This window comes from Arvicola amphibius, chromosome 12 (genome assembly GCF_903992535.2).
Source record: "Arvicola amphibius chromosome 12, mArvAmp1.2, whole genome shotgun sequence".
Lineage (NCBI taxonomy): Eukaryota > Metazoa > Chordata > Mammalia > Rodentia > Cricetidae > Arvicola > Arvicola amphibius.
In genome coordinates, this window is record NC_052058.2 from 98532976 (window position 1) to 98551860 (window position 18885).

The window sequence follows — 18885 nt, forward strand, 5'->3', positions numbered from 1 at the left end:
CTCTTCCAGATATCTGCCAAACAGCTTCAGTCTGGCGCTTTCTGCTCAAAACGTAGGGGGTGGGGGGCGGGGGCGGAGAACGGGAGATGAACTGCAGTGCTCAAGTATGACGAGGCGCCAAGCAGTGGCCTGGGTGGAGTTGAGCTCAGGACTTTCACACACTCCAATATTTGGGACCTTTGCTCCGGATACGGGTAGAATCAAGGCTCCAGAAAACCACACAAGCACCTCACACACAAATTTTAAAATGTAAAAATAATTTAAAGCATGAAAATGGGAAGTGGATGTTGGGACTACAATGTCTTAGGGTCTACCCGAGCCACCAAGCCCGCAAGAGGGATGTGCGGAAGTGGTGGCTACAGAATCAGAACAGGATTGTTAGAAACCTTCCCCGGAGGCGAGGCGGAGGGGACCGCTGCTAGGATTCTCTCCACACGCCACAGCAGGAGACAGCTGGGGCAGAGCTACAGCTACTGATCCTATTGGTGGCGGCTCTAAACCTGCTCCGCCCACTTCAGCGCACACCAGGGACCCCTTGGTTCCAACCCTTATCCAGGGGAGGTCTCTCTGAGCCATCCCTGCGTTCAGACATCGGTCCCCAACCCTCAGCAGCCAGTTACCCTGAAGATCACAAAGGGACCCGGAGAGATTGATACGCTTGGCAAAGCAAACCTAAAGGATCCGACTCATTTCTTTTTTTCTCAACTGGAAAAGAGAGTCCACGGAGACCACCAAAAGAAGCGCCAAAGGGAGGGTGCAGTTTGGAAAAAGGACTAGGGTGGCGCGATTTGGACTTCTCTGCACTGAGAAGCACGAAGTGCCCCTTCTCTTTCACTACCTACCCACAGTCCATGCAATCACGCGCACATCTGCCGAGAGCCCACGTCCCTGAACAATGGAAGTCTCTAACCTCTCCGGCGCCACCCCTGGCATCGCCTTTACCCAGGGACTGGAAAGCTGCAGTGAGAGCCCAAATTCCGGCAAGGACTTGGGGTACACCCCAGGTGGACTCATCTTGCCAGGCCGTGAGCCACCCCTTTCCATCTTCACCGTGCTCGTGGTGACTCTATTGGTGTTGCTGATCGCTGCCACTTTCTTATGGAATCTACTAGTTCTAGTGACCATCTTGCGCGTCCGCACCTTCCACCGCGTGCCACATAACTTGGTGGCCTCGACAGCGGTCTCGGACGTGCTTGTGGCAGCCCTGGTGATGCCACTGAGCCTGGTAAGCGAGTTGTCAACTGGGCGACGCTGGCAGCTGGGAAGGAGTCTGTGCCACGTATGGATCTCCTTCGACGTGTTATGCTGCACGGCCAGCATCTGGAACGTGGCGGCCATCGCCCTGGACCGCTACTGGACCATCACGCGTCACCTACAGTACACGCTGCGCACCCGGCGCCGCGCTTCAGCGCTCATGATCGGGATCACCTGGGCACTGTCTGCGCTCATCGCGCTCGCACCGTTGCTCTTTGGCTGGGGAGAAGCCTATGATGCTCGGCTACAGCGTTGCCAGGTGAGCCAGGAGCCCTCCTATGCTGTCTTCTCCACCTGCGGAGCCTTCTACCTGCCTCTGGCGGTGGTGCTCTTCGTCTACTGGAAGATTTACAAAGCCGCCAAGTTTCGCTTTGGCCGTAGACGGAGGGCTGTGGTGCCTTTGCCTGCCACCGAGCAGGTGAGAGGGGCTGATTGTGGATTTGGGAGTAGGGGACGCTGGGAAGAATGGAATTTAGAGAAAGGGAAGAGTGGGACAGAGCTTGGATATTGGAGAATAAATGGAAAAACTGTCGCATGTGGAACGCGGGAGGAGATGGCCATCTGCTCTTTCCAAGAGCACATGGGGTGACTTACCGCTTCTGCTTCTAGCGAACCACCTGCGGAATATGCACCTGTGAAAATGGTTTCTTTGCACATTAGGACTAGTGCTGGAACCTCTAAACCTCAGAAGTAGTGTGTGTGTGTGTGTGTGTGTGTGTGTGTGTGTGTGCGCGCACGCGCGTGCGTGCGTGCGTGCGTGTTTAAAAGAAAAGTTCCATTGCCACTCTCCCTTGTTATACCAACCCCAGTTATGTCCCCTGGAGATTTGGGAGAGAGAAACTAGGTTGCAGTTCCAGTTCCAGACATCCATTGCTTAATACCCTCGTGCCTCCCTTTTTCATCTTTAAATAAGTTAGTTATTACTTTTAATTTAGTTTAATTTTTGAAGGCAGGGCTCAGATATTGCAAGTTGATTGGACCTTTCTGAGTAGCTGAGGATCACCTTGAACTTCTGATCTCTCTCCCCTCACTTTCCAAAAGCCGGAATTAGAGGCGAGCACCACCATGCTTGGTTTATAGTTCTGGGAATGAAGCCCACAGCTTTGGCCATTTGGGGCAAGCATTCTACCAACTGAGCCACATTCCCAGCCTTAGGTCCTACTGTATAAAGCCCCTAGTGAGGATCCCATGAACTAAAGAATGAAAAAAATCTACATAGCCCCTACTCATGGAGAATGGCAGAACTGGCAGAGGAAAGGGCGTCTCAACCATCTGACAGTTTAACTGCAACAGTGGAGCTGCAGGTTCAAAAAGAGACCCTGTCTCAAAAAAAAATACTATGGAGAAAAATTGAGAAAAACACCTCATGTCACAGAACTCTGGACTACACACACACACACACACACACACACACACACACACCCATATACACATGCACACATGTACCCATGTATACATACACACAAATACAATGTGTGAACCAGAAAAGGGGTCAAAATTAAAGAGAGCCCGAGATAGGAAAGGCTGCCGTAGTTGGTTTTACTTTTACAAAGTTGCCCAGATACTAAGCAACCAGACAAGTGCATGCATTTTTAAAAGCATATTCTTTTTTGTTTTAATTAAATGGCAGAGGAATTTTTTTAAACACAAAACAGGAAGGTCAAGTCTATAATTGGAAAATGTTGGGAGAGCTTTATTCAGAATTAATGATGTTCTTTGAAAGGTACCTCAGAAATGCCTGGGGTGATTATAGTTTCTCTGTCTGATTGCAGGGTGAGGGCTGACTTTTAATAGCTACAGCAATCTAGTTATGCACCTAGGAAAATCACAGTGGACTGGATGCCTGAAAAGCTTGCCAAGCCTGATTTTGCTCTTCGTTTTGGCAGAAGAAACAGTTTTTATTTGCTTGATTTATTTTGGTTTGGTTTGGTTGCATTGTCGGCGATCAAACACAGGCGCTTATACAAGACAGGCAAGGACACTACCACTTGGCGCCATCCCCAGTCCTTGCTGTCCACTCAGACACATCCTATTTAGGAAGGTGATGTGAAGAGGTGAAAGGACAGCTGACTGGCCAATCAGAGGCAGCCTCTGATGAGGAGAAAGAGATCCAGGGGGCAGGGCCAGAATTGTGCTGAGTGACTCTGTAGTGGGAGGGCCCAGGCAAAGCCCCCCTCCCCTCTGGGCCTTGACTGCTACAATGTGCTGCATCATCTCTGTCATGGTGTGAATGTGAAGTGTCCCCCACAGGCTCATGTGTTTGAGTGCCTGGCTTCCAGCTGGGCATGCAGCTTGGGAAGGTTGTGAGATCTTTCAGAGTCCCAGCCTCCCTAGAAGAAATGGCTCGCCTAGAATGAGCCCTCATAGCCCAGCCCTGCTTCCCTCCTATGTTCTGCTTCCTGATTGAGAATGCAGTGTGACCAGATACCTCCTACTCTTGATACCACGGCTTCCCCACCGTGACAGACTGTGTCTGAGAACTGTATGCAAAAATAAAACCTTCCCCCCTTAAGTTGCTTCTTGTGAGATATCTGGTCAGAAAAAAACAGAAAAATATTTAATACTGCAAGATGATTAATTTGTCCATCCTTCCTTCCTTCCTTCCCCCCAACCTCCTTCATTTCTTTTTTATTCAGTTTGAGACAGGTTCTCGTTATGCAGCCCTGTCTTGGAACTCGCTATGTAGACCAGGCTGACTCTGCCTCCCAAGAGCTGGGGTTAAAGGTGTGTGCCAACACTTCCAGCTGATGGTTAAGTTTTAACTGTCAACTTTGATATAACCTAGAATAACATGGCAAGAAAGTCTTAATTGAGAAATAGTCTAGATCAGCTTGACCAGTGACCATGCCTGTGAGGGATTAAAGTTAGCTGATGTGGGAAGACCCACCCATGTTTGCCGGCCCCATTCCCTTGATAGGGGGTCCTATACATGGTGTAAGGGAGGAGAGTGAGCAAGCATGCATTCTCCCTCTGCTCAGGACCGTGGGTACGATGTGACTGGTTACTTCAGGCTCCTGCCACTGTCACTTCCGCACTGTGATGGACTGGAATCGGGAATCAGAAGACGAATACATGGCTTTTTCTCTGAGGTCATTTTTTACAGGGGGATGTCAGGGTGTTTTATCACAACAACAGAAATGAAACTAGAATCCACAGTATCCACGTACCTTCCTGACCAAACTACCTCCCCTAGTCCAGAACCAGATGAAATTAAAGCTGAAAGCATAAATGCAACCTAACCTCAATTAATGTACTTGCTTACATTTTCCCTTTCTAAGCGCTAATCCTAGTGCGTCCTCAGCCCTTACAGAGCAACCAAATTCTCAGCAGCAAAACAAAACCAACCTTAACATAAGAATCATGACAAGCGTACCTTACCCACGAGTTAGAGGGCTGGAGAGAGGGCTCAGAGGTTAAAAGCACTGGCTGTTCTTTCAGGTGTCTGGAGTTCAAACCCAGCAACCACGTGGTGGCTCATAACTGTCTATAATGAGATCTGGTGTCCTCTTCTGGCATGCAAGCAGAACACTATATACACAATAAAAAATAAATCTTTAAATAATTAAAAAAACAAACAAACAAAAAAGAGGGTTTGGCCAACCTGTATATTTCTTGTGCATTTTGCTGCATGGCAGGATGGCTTATTTGTACCAAGCCAACTGTGCTCGGCTTTTATTTTGACAAGAGAATGTCCTGATTTGCACAGCTTTTTTCTACACACTAGAGGAGAAAATTTCCTGTTCTGAGTTGTCAGCCATGATAAGCATCCTCTGCTTATGGTGGGTGATGTTTGGAGATGCAGGGTTTTTTTAATTAAGATTTTTAATACAATCTTTTCTCATTTTGTACAGCTATCCCTGTACCCACTCCCTCCTTCCTCCCACCCAACCCCCATCCACTCCTCAGAAAGGGTAAGGCTTCCCATAGCGCAGTCAATAAAGTCTGACACTTCACTTTGAGGCAAGACCAAGGCCCTCCCCCTATATCTAGGCTGAGCAAGGTATCCCTCCAAAGAGAATGGGCTCCAAGACACCAGATAAATCCTAGTCCCACTGCTAGTGGCTCTCGAAGACTTCCCAAGCCTCACAACTGTCCCCCCACATTCAGTGGGCCTAGTTTGGTCCTATGCAGGTTTCCCCAGTATCAGTCCAGAGCCAATGAGCTCTCAGTAGGTCAGATCAGCTGTTTCTGTGGGTATCACCATCATGATCTTCATCTCTTTGCTCATATTGTGGCTCCTCCCTCTCTTGGACTGGTCTCCTGGGCCCATGAGTTCAAGGCTACTTCCCACTTTCTATTCAGTGAGGTTCAGTGTGATTTATCTTGAGGTCTTTGATCCAATTGGACTTAAGTTTTGTGTATGGGGATAGATATGGATCTATTTGCATTCTTTTACATGTTGATATTCAGTTATGCCAGAACCATTTGTGAAAGAGGTTTTGTTTTTTCCATTGTATAATTTTAGCTACTTTGCCAAAACCCAGCTGTTCTTAGGTGTGTAGATTAATATCAGGGTCTTTGATTTGATTCCATTGGTCAACCTATCTGTTTATATGCCAGTACCAAGCTGTTTTTATTACTGTAACTGTATAATAGAGCTTGATGTCAGAAATGGTGATGCCTCTGGAAGTTCTTTTGTTGTACAGTATTGTTTTGGCTACTCTGGATATTTTGTTTTCCCATATGAAGGTGAGTATAGTTCTTCCAGGTCTGTGAAGAATTGTGCTGGGATTCTGATGGAGCTTGCATTGAATCTGTAGATTTCTTTTGGTAGGATTGCCATTTTTATTACATTGATCCTACCTATCAAAGAGCATGAAAGATCTCTCAATTTTCTGATATCTTCCTCACTTTCTTTATTCAGAGACTTAAAGTTCTTGCTGTACAGGTCTTTCACTCCTTTGGTTAGTGTTACCCCAAGATATTTTATGTTATGTTGTTTGTGGTTATTATGAATGGTGATGTTTTTCTGATTTCTTTCTTAGCTCCTTTATCATTTATATATAGATTTCTTTCTTAGCTCCTTTATCATTTATATATAGAAGGCCTATTGATCCTGCCACATTACTGAAGGTGTTTACCAGTTGTAGGAGTTCACTTGTCAATTTTTTTGGTGTTCTTTATGTATATTTTTATATCATCTGCAAATAGTGAAAATTTGACTTCTTCCTTTCCAATTTGTTTCCCCTTGATCTCCTTTTGTTGTCTTATTGTTCTAGCTAGAACTTGGAGTATTATGTTGAACAGATAGGGAGAGAGTGGACAGCCTTGTCTTGTTTCTCTGATTTTAGTGGTATCACTTTAAGTTTCTCTCCATTCAATTTGATGTTGGCTGCCAGTTTGCTGTATACTGCTTTTATTAGGTTTAGATATGTTCATTGTATCCCTGATCTCTCCAAGACATTTATCATGAAGGGGTGTTAATGCTTATTCAGTATCTAATTAGATGGTCATATTTTTTTTCTTTAAGTGTATTTATATGATGGATTACATTGATGGATTTTCATGTGTTGAACCATCCCTGTATCTCTGGGATGAAGCCACCTTGATCATGGTGAATGATTGTTTTGATGTATTCTTGGATTCGGTTTGCCAGTATTTTATTGAGTAGTTTTGCATCAATGTTTATGAGGGAGATTGGTCTACAATTCTCTTTCTTAGTTATGTCTTTGTGTGGTTTGGGTACTGTTGCCTCATTAAAAGAGTTTGACAATGTCCCTCTGTTTCTATTGTGTGGAATGATTTGAGGAGTATTAGTATTAGCTCTTCTTTGAAATTCTGGTGTAATTCTTTATTGAAAGCATCTGATCCTGAAAATTTTTTGGTTGGGAGACTTTTGATGACACTTCTATTTTTTTTTAGGTGTGATAGTTCTATTTGAATTGTTTATCTGTTCTTGATTTAATTTTTGTATGAGGTACATATCCAGAAAATTGTCTATTTCCTTTAAATTTTCTAATTTTGTGGAGTACAGGTTTTTGAAGTATGACCTGATGATTCTCTGGATTTCCTCTTTGTCTGTTTCTATGTCCTCTTTTTCATTTCTAATTTTGTTAATTTGCATATTTCCTCTCTGCTTTTTGGTTAGCTTGAATAAGGGTTTGTCTATTTTGTTGATTTTCTCAAAAAACCAACTCTTTGTCTCATTGATTCTTTGATTGCTTTCTTTGTTTCTATTTTATTGACTTAAGCCCTCAATTTGATTATTTCCTGAAGTCTATTCCTCCTCGGTGAGTTTGCTTCTTTTTGTTCTAGAGCTTTCAAGTGTGCTGTTAAGTAGCTAGTGTGTGATTTCTCCAGGTTCCTTATGTAGGCTCTTACTGCTATGAACTTTCCTTTTAGCACTGCTTTAAAAGTGTCCCATAAGTTTGGGTATGTTGTGCACTCATCTTCATTGAATTTTAGGAAGTCTTTAATTTCTTTTTTTATTTCTTCCTTGACTCAGGGGTGATTCAGTTGAGAGTTGTTTAATTTCCATGAGTTTATAGGCTTTCTGCAATTAGTGTTTTGTTGAGTTCTAACTTCAAGTTATGGTGATCTGATAAGATACAGGAAGTTGTTTCAATTTTTTTTGGTATCTGCTGAGGTTTGCTTTGTGACTAAGTATGTGGTCAATTTTAGAGAAAGTTCCATGAGGTGCTGAGAAGAAGGTATATTCTTTTGTGTTTGGGTGAAATGTCTTGTAGATGTCTGTTAAGTCTATTTGAGTCATGACATCTGTTAGTTCTCTTATTTCTCTGTTAAGTTTCTGCCTGGCAGACCTGTTCATTAGTGAGAGTGAGGTGTTGAATTTTCCCACTATTAGTGTGTAGGGTTTGATGTGTGATTTAAGCTTTAGTAATGTTTCTTTTACATATGTGGGTGTTCTTGTATTGGGGGCATAGATGTTCAGAATTGAGACTTTGTCTTGATGGATTTTTCCTGTGAGTATGAAGTATCCTTCTCCATCTCTTTTGATTGACTTTAGTTTGAAATCTATTTTGTTAGATATTAGGTTAGCAACACTTACTTGTTTCTTAGGTCCATTTGATTGGAAAGTCTTTTCCCAACCCTTTACTCTGAGGTAGTGCTTGTTTTTAAGATTGAGGTGTGTTTCTTGTATGCAGCAGAAGGATGAATCCTGTTTTTTATTCATCTTGTTAACCTGTGTCTTTTTATAGGTGAATTGAGTCCTTTGATATTAAGAGATATTAATGACCACTGATTGTTTACTCTTGTTATTTTTCAGTGGTAGTGTTTGTGCATTTCCCTTCTTCAGGGTTTGCCAGTGTGAGGGGTGAGGTTACTTGTTGCCCATGTTTTTGTGGGTGCAGCTAACTTCCTTGGGTTGGAGTTTTCCTTCTATTGCTTTCTATAAGACTGAATTTGTGTATAGGTAGTGTTGAAATTTGGTTTTGTTATGGAATATCTTGTTTTCTCCATCTATGGTGATTGAAAGGTTTGCTGGGTATAATAGTCTGGGCTTATGTCCATGATTTCTTAGTGTCTGCACCACACCTGTCCAGGACCTTCTGGTTTTCAGAGTTTCCATTGAGAAGTCAGGTGTAATTCTGATGGGTCTACCTTCATATGTTACTTGGCCTTTTTCCTTAGCAGCTCTTAATATTCTTTCTTCATACTGCATGTTTAGTGTTTTGATTGTTATATGTCAGGGGTATTTTCTTTTCTGGTCCAGTCTATTTGGTGTTCTGTAAATTTCTTGTACCTTCACAGGCACATCCTTCTTTAGGTTGGGAGTTTTCTTCTATGATTTTATTGAATAGATTTTCTGTGCCTTTGAGCTGGAGTTCTTCTCTTTCTATCCCTATTATTCTTAGGTTTGGTCTTTTCACGCTATCCCAGATTTCTTGGATGTTTTGTGTTAAGGATTTGTTGGATTTAATGTTTTCTTTGACCAATGAAACTAATTCTTCTATCGTATCTCCAGCTCCTGTGATTCTCTCTTCCATCTCTTGTAACCTGTTGGCTATGCTTGCATTGTAGTTCCTGTTTGTTTACCCAGGTTTTCCATTTCCAGAATTCCCTTGGTTTGTGTTTTCTTTATTGCCTTTATTTTAATTTTCAAATCTTGAACTGTTTGAGCTATTTGTTTCACCTGTTTGATTGGTTTTTTTTGGTTTTCTTTAATAGATTTAATGATTTCTTCAATTTTTGTTTATTTTTTCCTCCATTTCTTTAAGGGTCTTTTTCTCTCTTTTAGCTCCATAAAGTTATATTGAAGACCATTTTCTTCTGCTTCTTCTGGGTTATAATGTTCAGGTCTTCCTGTTGTAGGACCACTAGGTTCTGGTGGTGCCATATTGGTCTTTTTGTTGTTGAATGTTCTATTAAACTGCCACCTGCCCATCTTTTCCCTATGGGTGCAGGTGGGGCCTGTGACTTAAGTGGTTGCTCTTCCTCTGGGTGCAGGTAGGATGCTGGTAAAAGTCTGGGGCTCCTCTCCAGGGGCAGTCTAGACCAAGGCTCTCTCCAGGGGCAGTCTAGACCAAGGCTCTCTACAGGGGCAGTCTGGACCAAGGCTGTCTCCAGGGGCTGTCTAGACCAAGGCTCCTCTCCAGGGGCAGTCTAGACCAAGGCTCTCTCCAGGGGCAGTCTAGACCAAGGCTCTCTCCAGGGGCAGTCTGGGCCAAGGCTCCTCTCCAGGGACAGTCTGGACTAAGGCTCTCTCTAGGGGCAGTCTGGGCCAAAGCTTTGTCCAGGGGCAGTCTGGACCAAGGCTCCTCTCCAGGGGCAGTCTGGACCAAGGCTCCTCTCCAGAGGCAGTCTGGACTAAGGCTCTCTCTAGGGCAGTCTGGACTAAGACTCTCTCCAGGGACAGTCTGGACCAAGGCTCTCTCCAGGGGGAGTCTGGACCAAGGCTCTCTCCAGGGGCAGTCTGGACCAAGGTTCTCTTTAGGGTCAGTCTGGACAAAGGCTTTGTCCAGGGGCAATTTGAGGCAAGGCTCCTGTGGTCATAGATGTGGTGGAGGAAGGTAGTGGGTGTGTGGAAGCTGCTTGGGGTCTCCCGGGCTTGTTGGGTGGGGAAGTTCCTCCCAGGGCAAAGCCCTAGGGAACTGAGCCCTTCAACCGGAAACTCAGACACTTTCCCTCACAGGGACACTCTGGGCCAAGGCTCCCGTGGTCACAGATGTGGTGGAGGATGGTAATGGGTGTGTGAAGACTGCTGGGTGTTGGAGATGCAGTTTTTCAAACTTGGCATTTGACTGTTGCAGAGCAGACCAAACCCTTGGGCATTCCAAGTCTTGTCCTGGCATCTTTAATTAGAAATAGTTACTCCAGAGGTTAGAGATATGACTCAATCAATAAATTGCTTTTATTGGAAGTACAGGACCTGTGTTGGACCCCCAGAATCATGACGAATGGCTAAGAGTAGTTGTACACACTTGTAATCCCAGAGATAGGGAGGTATAGATGGGTAAATCCCTGGGACCCACTGACTGGCCAGTCTAGCCTATTTGGCTAGCTCCAGACCAGTGGGAAACCCATTCAAAAAGCAAAATGTAGCTGGAAGGTCATTTCACAAACCATTTTCAGCCTGCCTGCATGTCAGTGATGACCCCTCCTAGAGGTCAGGAATGAAACTTCCTGCTGGTGGTGTCATGCTGATGTTTAAGAAGCTTTATATTTGCGGACGTATTGGATTTTGGGTTTTTGCAGCAGAGCTTCTGGTCCTATAAAGATCGCACAAGACTGATGTGAGGATGAGTTAGTGGCAGTTGTTTCAAGAGGCTGGTGCTCTCCATGCATCTTTCCATTTCCCAGTGTACTCGATGAGCATGTGTGAGTTGGGGTCCACATTTTTTTCAGACAGGGTCTCTCACTGCTTTGGTGTACACCAAGGAGGCTAGGCTGGTTGGACAGCTGGACTCTAGGGATCCACCTGTTGCCACCACCATGCCCTGCTTTGTCTTTCTATTTCCTAATGGACATCATATGAAATGTGAAAACGAGTTATGTATAACTGACTCATAGTCCCTCCCCTCCCTCCCTCCCTCTCCCCTCTTCTTTCAGTATTGACCACTGAACCCAAGGCCTTCTATATGCTATCCAGACTTTACCACTGAGCTACACACCAAACTTTTATATTTCCTTAGAGGTTGCTGCTGGCAGTGTCTTCCCTTCCAGGGTCCCTCTGTGTGTGTGGTGTCACACTCAGGCTGGGCAGCCGTGAACTCGGAGCTTCTGAGCACACATTTTGATAGTGCATGGGTGGACTCAGCTTACTGCTTCCTTGGTGAAATTAGTCTATTTCAGATGAATAATCTAACCAGTATACTTGTCTTTTCTACTTTGCTTCCCTCAGGATCTCTTCAAATCAACTTATCCCATCCATTTCTTTTTTTAAGAAAATTGATTTTATTGATCTATACATTTTTCTCTGCTCCCTTCCCTGCCTCTCCCCTCTCCTTCAGCCCTCTCTCATGGTCCCTATGCTCCCAATTTACTCAGGAGATCTTGTCTTTTTCTACTTCCCATGTAGATTGGATCTATGTATGTCTCTCTTAGGGTCCTCTTTGTTGTCTAGTGTTGTGATGGGAGTGGTGGCTTGCATTCCGCCATCCTGCTAGCTTTACCCGAAATAATTACATGGAAACTGTATTCATTTAAACACTGCCTGGCCCATTAGTTTCAGCCTCTTATTGGCTAATTTTCACATCCTGATTAACCCATTTCTAATAATCTGTGTAGCACCACGAGGTGGTGGCTTACTGGGAAAGATTCAGCATGTCTGACCTGGTGGCTGGCTCCATGGCGTCTGTCTCAGGTCAGAGCATCATGGCGACTGCCTGAAGTGTCTGCCTCACTGCCTTCTTCCCAGCATTTTGTTTTGTCTACTCCATCCACCTATGTTCTGACCTATCAGGCCAAGCAGTTTCTTTATTAATTAACCAATGAAACAACAGATAGATATAAGACACTCCTACATCCGTCTAGATTCTCTGGGATTGTGATTTGCAGGCTGGTTTTCTTTACTTTATGTTTAAAAACCACTTATAAGTGAGTACATATGATAATTGTCTTTTTGGGTCTGAGTTACCTCACTCAATATGTTTTCTAGCTCCATCCATTTGCCCACACATTTCAAGAGGTCATTTTTTTCTGCTGTGTAGTGCCCCGTTGTATAAATGTACCACATTTTCCTCCCCATCAATTTCTTACTTTCTATTCCTCAATGGAAAGACTCAAGTGACTGGGAAGTTCTTTAGATGGGTAGGAAGATGGCTGGGAAAGTGCCCATTAACAAGCATTTCCTGAGTGGGAGGAGAAGGGGAAAGAACGGTCACTTTCTTCTGCTTGTGCTCGGTGGATCCTATTTCCCTCTCCGTAAGAGATGACTATGGATTACTGGAATGACTTCATGATACAGCTGTTTGTCCCTTAGACCTCCTGTGGTACCTGACGCTGCTTGGTGCTACACAATGGCCTAGTCTTGTCTCCTCCAGTGCCTTGATTTTTGTTTTGGTCTTGTTTGTAATTTTGTCCCCTGTCCTCTGAGCTGGACAATGGGAAAGGCTGGAACAGCTCATTATAGACGGGGTGGTTCTCTGCTACCTTTTTAGAATACACCTGCAGCGACCCCATGGGAGAGAGACTCATGTGTGGGAGTGTGGTGGGGTGTTTTTTAGGGACCTTCCCACTTTTTTGAAACAAGGTTTCTTTGGATACACCTGTCTCCTCCTCTCTGTCACTGGAATTCTAAGTACAATCCATCATTCTTGGTCCTTCCTTCTTTCCTTCCTCCTTTCCTTCCTTCCTTCCTCTTTCTTTAAGACATGGATTTGGGGGCTTGAACTCAGCTTCTCTCACTTACAAGACAAGAACTGTACCAAGTGAACTATCCTACTACTCTCCCCCTCCCCCCGAGACTGTTTTACTGCTCAATTATTTGCCCCTTCCTAGTCTCTCCTCAGGTGACAGGAGGAGAGGATCCTGGGTGCTCAGGTGTACAATGCCAGAGGAAAAGGCTCTTCTTTTGCCCAGATTTTCATGCATCTGTGTTTAGACTGATATAGTGGTTTTCCCAGACAAACAGGTAGGGATCTTAGGAGGATGGAGCAGGACACAGAATCTGAATGTAGATGTGAATAGAATTCTGACTGTAAAGCTAGGCCACTTGGAGCCCTTCTTAGTGCATATTTTTAGCACAGTACTCCAAGTGAGAAGGGATGGGCAAGCAGATGTGCTGAGAATGGAGTCCAGGACATTTACTCCTGCCATGGTCCTGATGCTTGCTTCCAGCTGGATCCTGGACAAGAGCTGAAAACAGTTATGGCTTGGCATCTTCCAAGAAGCAAGAGAGAGGCAGATGCAAACCATTGCATTGTAACACTAAGTCATTGGTTAAGTGGTTATTTCCAGGGAGCAGGTGCTGTTGATAGGTAGTTTCTGTACTAAGAGATACGTCCTTTCTCTCTCTCAGATTCAGACATCACACTATAAAAGTGGAAAGTAAGATCTTAGTACAGGGAGCCATGAGTGAGTTCAGAGGATCATAGGCACATTCTTTTAGGACTAGTAACCTAAAGGTGAAAAGAAGAAGCTTCTCTCTCTCTCTCTCTCTCTCTCTCTCTCTCTCTCTCTCTCTCTCTCTCTCTCTCACACACACACACACACACACACACAGAAGAGAGAGAGAAAGAGAGAGAGAGAATGTGCAGAAAAGGTAGCTAATTATTATGATGTTCTCTATATGTGGGTGTGTAATGCTAGTTTTCAAGTGTGAGTGCACAGGCATGTGTGTGCTTGTGAATTTGGAAGCCAGAGATGGGTGCTGGATGTCTTGCTTGATTGCTCTCTACCTTATTTTAGGGTTAGTGAGGCAGGGTCTCTCACCCTGCCAGGTTTAGCCAGTCTCGCTAGCCAGCTTTCTCAAGGGATCTGCTGTCTCCATTTCCTTTGCTGCAATTACAGGTGATCTGTCATGCCTGGCCAGCATTTACATAGGTGCTAGGAATCTGAAATCTGGTCCTTACACTTGTGTGGCAAAGTGAGTACTCGCTGAGTCATCTCCCCAGTCTAATAACTAATTTATGATACAGAGCCATTTAAAGTTTGTTTTTTAATCTAGGCAAAGCAGAATTATTACATTACTTATAAGGATCCACTTCCCATTGTAATTATACAATATGTTGCAATACTAATGTGGACAGATTGTCTCTCTAGAGCAGACTCTGTAAGGACCAGGGTTGTGTCTGCTCCACTGGTGGCTCTAATTCCAATCCCAGTCTCCAGCATGAATATGGATGGGTGAACGCCTGTGGCGGGGGTTATTCTGGGCACGGACTGTGTGTCCAGTGCTCATCTTCCTTGGATCCTCGGTGCAGAGCAGTTTCAGCAGCCTGCTTCACAGGGAGGCAAGCAGGCTTAGAGGTGCAGATGAGCTTGCCCAGTCCCAACCATGGGTCTGACACAAAAGTCTCTGTTCTTGTCATCTGGCCTAGTGGGGACCTTTATTCTCTCTTCCAAAGAATCTTTAGACCTTACCTTAACCTATATTTTCAATAGATTTTTTTCAAGGATTATGATAGGTTCCTTGACTAAACCTGGAGACGTGTTTGGCAAGTCTAGAATAGCCTTGTGTTCCTGTAGTCATTGATATTGAGGCCAGGGAATGTATCTCAGATGGTAGAGACCTTGCCTAGTATTCATGAAGTCCTGGGTGTGATCCCCAGCATCACGTAATCCAGGCCTGGTGATGCGTGCCTGTGATTTCAGAAGGAGGTGGGGGCAGGAGGATCAAGCTCATCTTCAGATAAATAGTGAGTTTGAGGCCAGTCTGGCAAAATGAGGTCTTTTCTTAAAAGAAAAGTCATATGGCAGGTTTTATTTGTTTAAATTGTTAAACCTTTTAAAGGGTAATTTTTGTTTTTTTTTTTTTTATCAAAATGGGTGAGAGCCTCCACACATGGTTTATTTTATTACCTCTGCCCCTTAGATCAGCTGACTGTATGACCTAATTTCATTTCTATTGCTTTGGTAAAATACCCTGTTGAAAACAACTTAGAAGAGAAAGAACTTATTTCAGTAATATTTCTGGGTTCCAGTCCATCATAGTGGGGAAATCAAGGCAACAAAAACTCAGAACTGGTCACATCATAGCCACAGTCAAGAGCAAAGAGAAATGAATGAAGTGAAGGAATACATGATTGCTACTGTTTAGCTCGCCATCTCTACTTACCCAGCCCAGGACTCAAACTTAGTGAATGGTGCTGCCTAAAGTGGGCTGGGTCTTCCAATGTCATTTATTGGAATAAAGACAATCACTCACAGAAATGCCCAATGGTCATCCCTCATTGAGATTCTCTTCCCAAGTGGTTGCAAATTGACAATTTAACACCCCCCCCCACAGAGAGAGAGACACACACACACAGAGACACACATACTCACATATATAGTTTGTGTATATATAGATATACTTATATTATATTATATATTTATTATATATGTAGGTTTATTATTGGGCTCTCCATGTTTTTCCGTATTCCACTGATCCACAGTGTTTATATGCTCTTTTTTCTAACATAACATACTCTTGATTACTAAAACTTTATAGTACTTTTCTGTTGTTGTTGTTGTTTTGGTTTCTTTTGTTTTGTTTTCATTTGTTTTTTGTGAGATAGCGTTTCTCTGTGTAGCCTTGGCTGTCCTGGAACTTGCTCTGTAGATCATGCTTGCTTCAAACTCACAGAGATCTGCCTGCCTCTATTTCCTAAGTAGTAGAATTAAAGGCATGTGCCACCACTGCCTGACTGTAGTACTTTTTTAAAAAAAATTGTTTTTATTTATATATATGATATGTCTTGTGTGACTATGCACATGTCTGTGCAGGATACACAGAGGCCAGAAGCAGGCATCGGATCCCCTATAACTGGAGTTACAGGTAATTGTGAGCTGTGTGACATGGTGCTGGTATCTGAACTCCAGTTGTCTGGAAAAGCATCAGCTCTCTTAACCACTGAGCCATAGATCCAGCTCCTTTAGTTTGTTTTAAAGTAATTAATGCTAATCCTTCAAGTCTGTGGTTCTCCTTCAGTACTGCTTGTGTAAATTTATACCTTAAGAAGCAAGACAGAAAGAACAAATTCTATACTGAGAGTCAGAGTGGATATTTAAAAAGCTGGAAGTAATCAGTGGAGAAAAATCAATGAACCCAACAGCCGGTTCTTTAAAATCGTCAGTAAAAATGTAAAACTTGAGACAGGTAAGGAGAAATGGCAGTAATTAATATCAGAAATGAAAAAGGGGACATCACTACAGATCCCATGGTCATTAACATGATAATCAGGGGGCAGGGAGATGGCTAAGTGAGCAAAGTGCTTGTTGTATGTGCTGGTTAATTTTTTGTCAACTGGCCACAAACCTAGAGCCACCCAGGAAGAGGAACCTCATATAAAAAATGCCTTAGCTGGAAGAGGATGGCACACGCCTCTAATCCCAGCACTCAGGAAGCAGAGGCAGGTGGATTTCTGTAAGTTCAAGGCCAGCCTGGTCAAAAGAGCAAGTTTCAGGACAGGCAGGGATATACAAAGAAACCCTGTTTTGAAAAACAAAACCACACAAAAAAATGAAAATTGAATTTTGGGACTGGAGAGATGGCTCAGAGGTTAAGAGACTCCACTCTTCCAGAGATCCTGAGTTCAATTCCCAGCAACATGGTGGCTCACAACCATCTATAATGAGATATGGTGCCCTCTTCTGCCCTGCAGGAATACATGTAGGTAGAAAACTGTATATATAATAAGTAAATAAACAAATCGTAAAAAAAGGCAGCACCTCAGTCTCATTGGTCTATAAGTCACTGCTGTGAGAGACTGCCTCAACTGGTGACTGACATTGGAGATTGGAGGTTCCAGATGCCTGCGAGCAACATTGTCCCTAGGCAAGTGGATCTGGGCTGTATCAGCAAGCCTCAATCCTCCATGGTTTCTGCTTCAGTTCCTGTTGTGTTCCTGCCCCAACTTTCCTTAAGGACTGAAGTTTAACCTGGGACATGGTGCAAGCATGAGGATCCGAGTTCAGGCTCCAGATCCCACTTATGACTCATTGAGAGCCAGTGCCCTGGACACATGCTAGCCTGTCTCATCTCTCCTCGGTGGGACTGGAAGGTTAAAGGGTGCTTAAATTTAATGTTTATTTCTCCAAGGAAGATTAGACTCTGGTTGATTAATTTCTCCTGATGCTAAGCCTTGTTAAGAACAATAAAAAGATCTGAGGGGTTTGAAAACAGATCTCTAATCACCATCAGGAAGCACAAAAGGATCCCCTCACACTATTTGCTTCAAAGACAGGGCAGAATTTCTGGAGGTACAAACTTATAGACATGTATACTTCCACTGCCCACTTCCTTCCCTGAGTGAGGTCTCCTGTGGCGTTTGTGTGTGTGTGTGTGTGTGTGTGTGTGTGTGTGTGTGTGTGTATGTGCCGAAGTATGCGTGAATGCCAAAGGTTGATGTTAGGTCTCTTCCTTTGTTATTTTCTACGTTGTTTCTTAAAATTGTGTATGTGTGTGTTTGTGTGTGTGTGTGTGTGTGTGTGTGTGTGTGTGTGTGTGTGTGTATGCCTATGCCTGTGTGCAGAAACAAGATGAGGACATCAGGTATCCGCCTCTGTTACTCGCTGTCTATTATTTTGAGGTAGGGTCTCTTTCTGACCCTGGGACTTATATTTTCTTAGCCAGACTGGAAGCCAGAAAGCTCAACAATCCTTCTGTCTCTACCCCCTTGGATCTAGGGTTGCAGGCATACAAAGGATGCTGGGATTCAAACTATAGTCCTCATGATTGCATGGCTGGCTAGTGGTCTGAACTGCTGAGCCATCTCCCTAAACCTTTTCACCTTGGTCTTTTGAAACAGGGTTTCTCACTAACCCTGGAGCTCACCAGTTTGACTGGATGGTCAGTGGGTCCCAGAGGTCCCCCTGTCTCCTCCTCCCCAGCACACCTCCTTACAAGTATATGTCACCATGCCTGGAATTTGTAGCTGGGTTCTGGGTATTGAACTCAGGGGCTCATCTTGCATAGAAAACACATTCCTGTCTGCCCAGGCACATCTGGAGCTTCTAGCACTCAGATATGTCAATCATATTTACAATGTTCCGCCCCGGCACACTTGTTCCTGTTTGTGGGCGCCCTTTCCCCTCAGCCGTGAGTCTCTGTACTTACCGGTTCTAGCTTGGAAACAGCCCCTGAGCCTCATGACCTCACTTCTCCGACAGAACTGAGAATAGCTGGCTTTTCTTCTGTTAAGTGTTCCCCCTTGTTCTGTTGTTTTGATTCCATATTTCCTTTGTTCCAAGGTGAAGGAGGCGCCTCAGGAGGCTGAGATGGTGTTCACAGCACGCTGCCGAGCCACGGTGACCTTCCAGATGAGCGGAGACTCATGGCGGGAGCAGAAGGAGAAGCGAGCAGCCATGATGGTGGGGATCTTGATCGGTGTGTTTGTGCTGTGTTGGATTCCTTTCTTCCTGACGGAGCTCATCAGCCCGCTCTGTTCCTGTAGCCTCCCACCCATCTGGAAAAGCATATTCCTGTGGCTTGGGTACTCCAATTCCTTCTTCAACCCCTTGATTTACACAGCCTTTAATAAGAACTACAACAATGCCTTCAAGAGCCTCTTCACTAAGCAGAGATAG

At 44.2% G+C, this 18885-nt stretch overlaps 1 protein-coding gene across 1 annotated transcript; it reads left to right on the forward strand.

The window, feature by feature from the left end:
• The first annotated feature begins 895 nt into the window (after positions 1-895).
• On the forward strand, positions 896-18885 carry LOC119799552 (5-hydroxytryptamine receptor 5B). Its single transcript, XM_038309500.1, has 2 exons — positions 896-1672; positions 18550-18885. The coding sequence occupies exons 1-2, from the start codon at positions 896-898 to the stop codon at positions 18883-18885; spliced, it is 1113 nt and encodes a 370-aa protein (XP_038165428.1).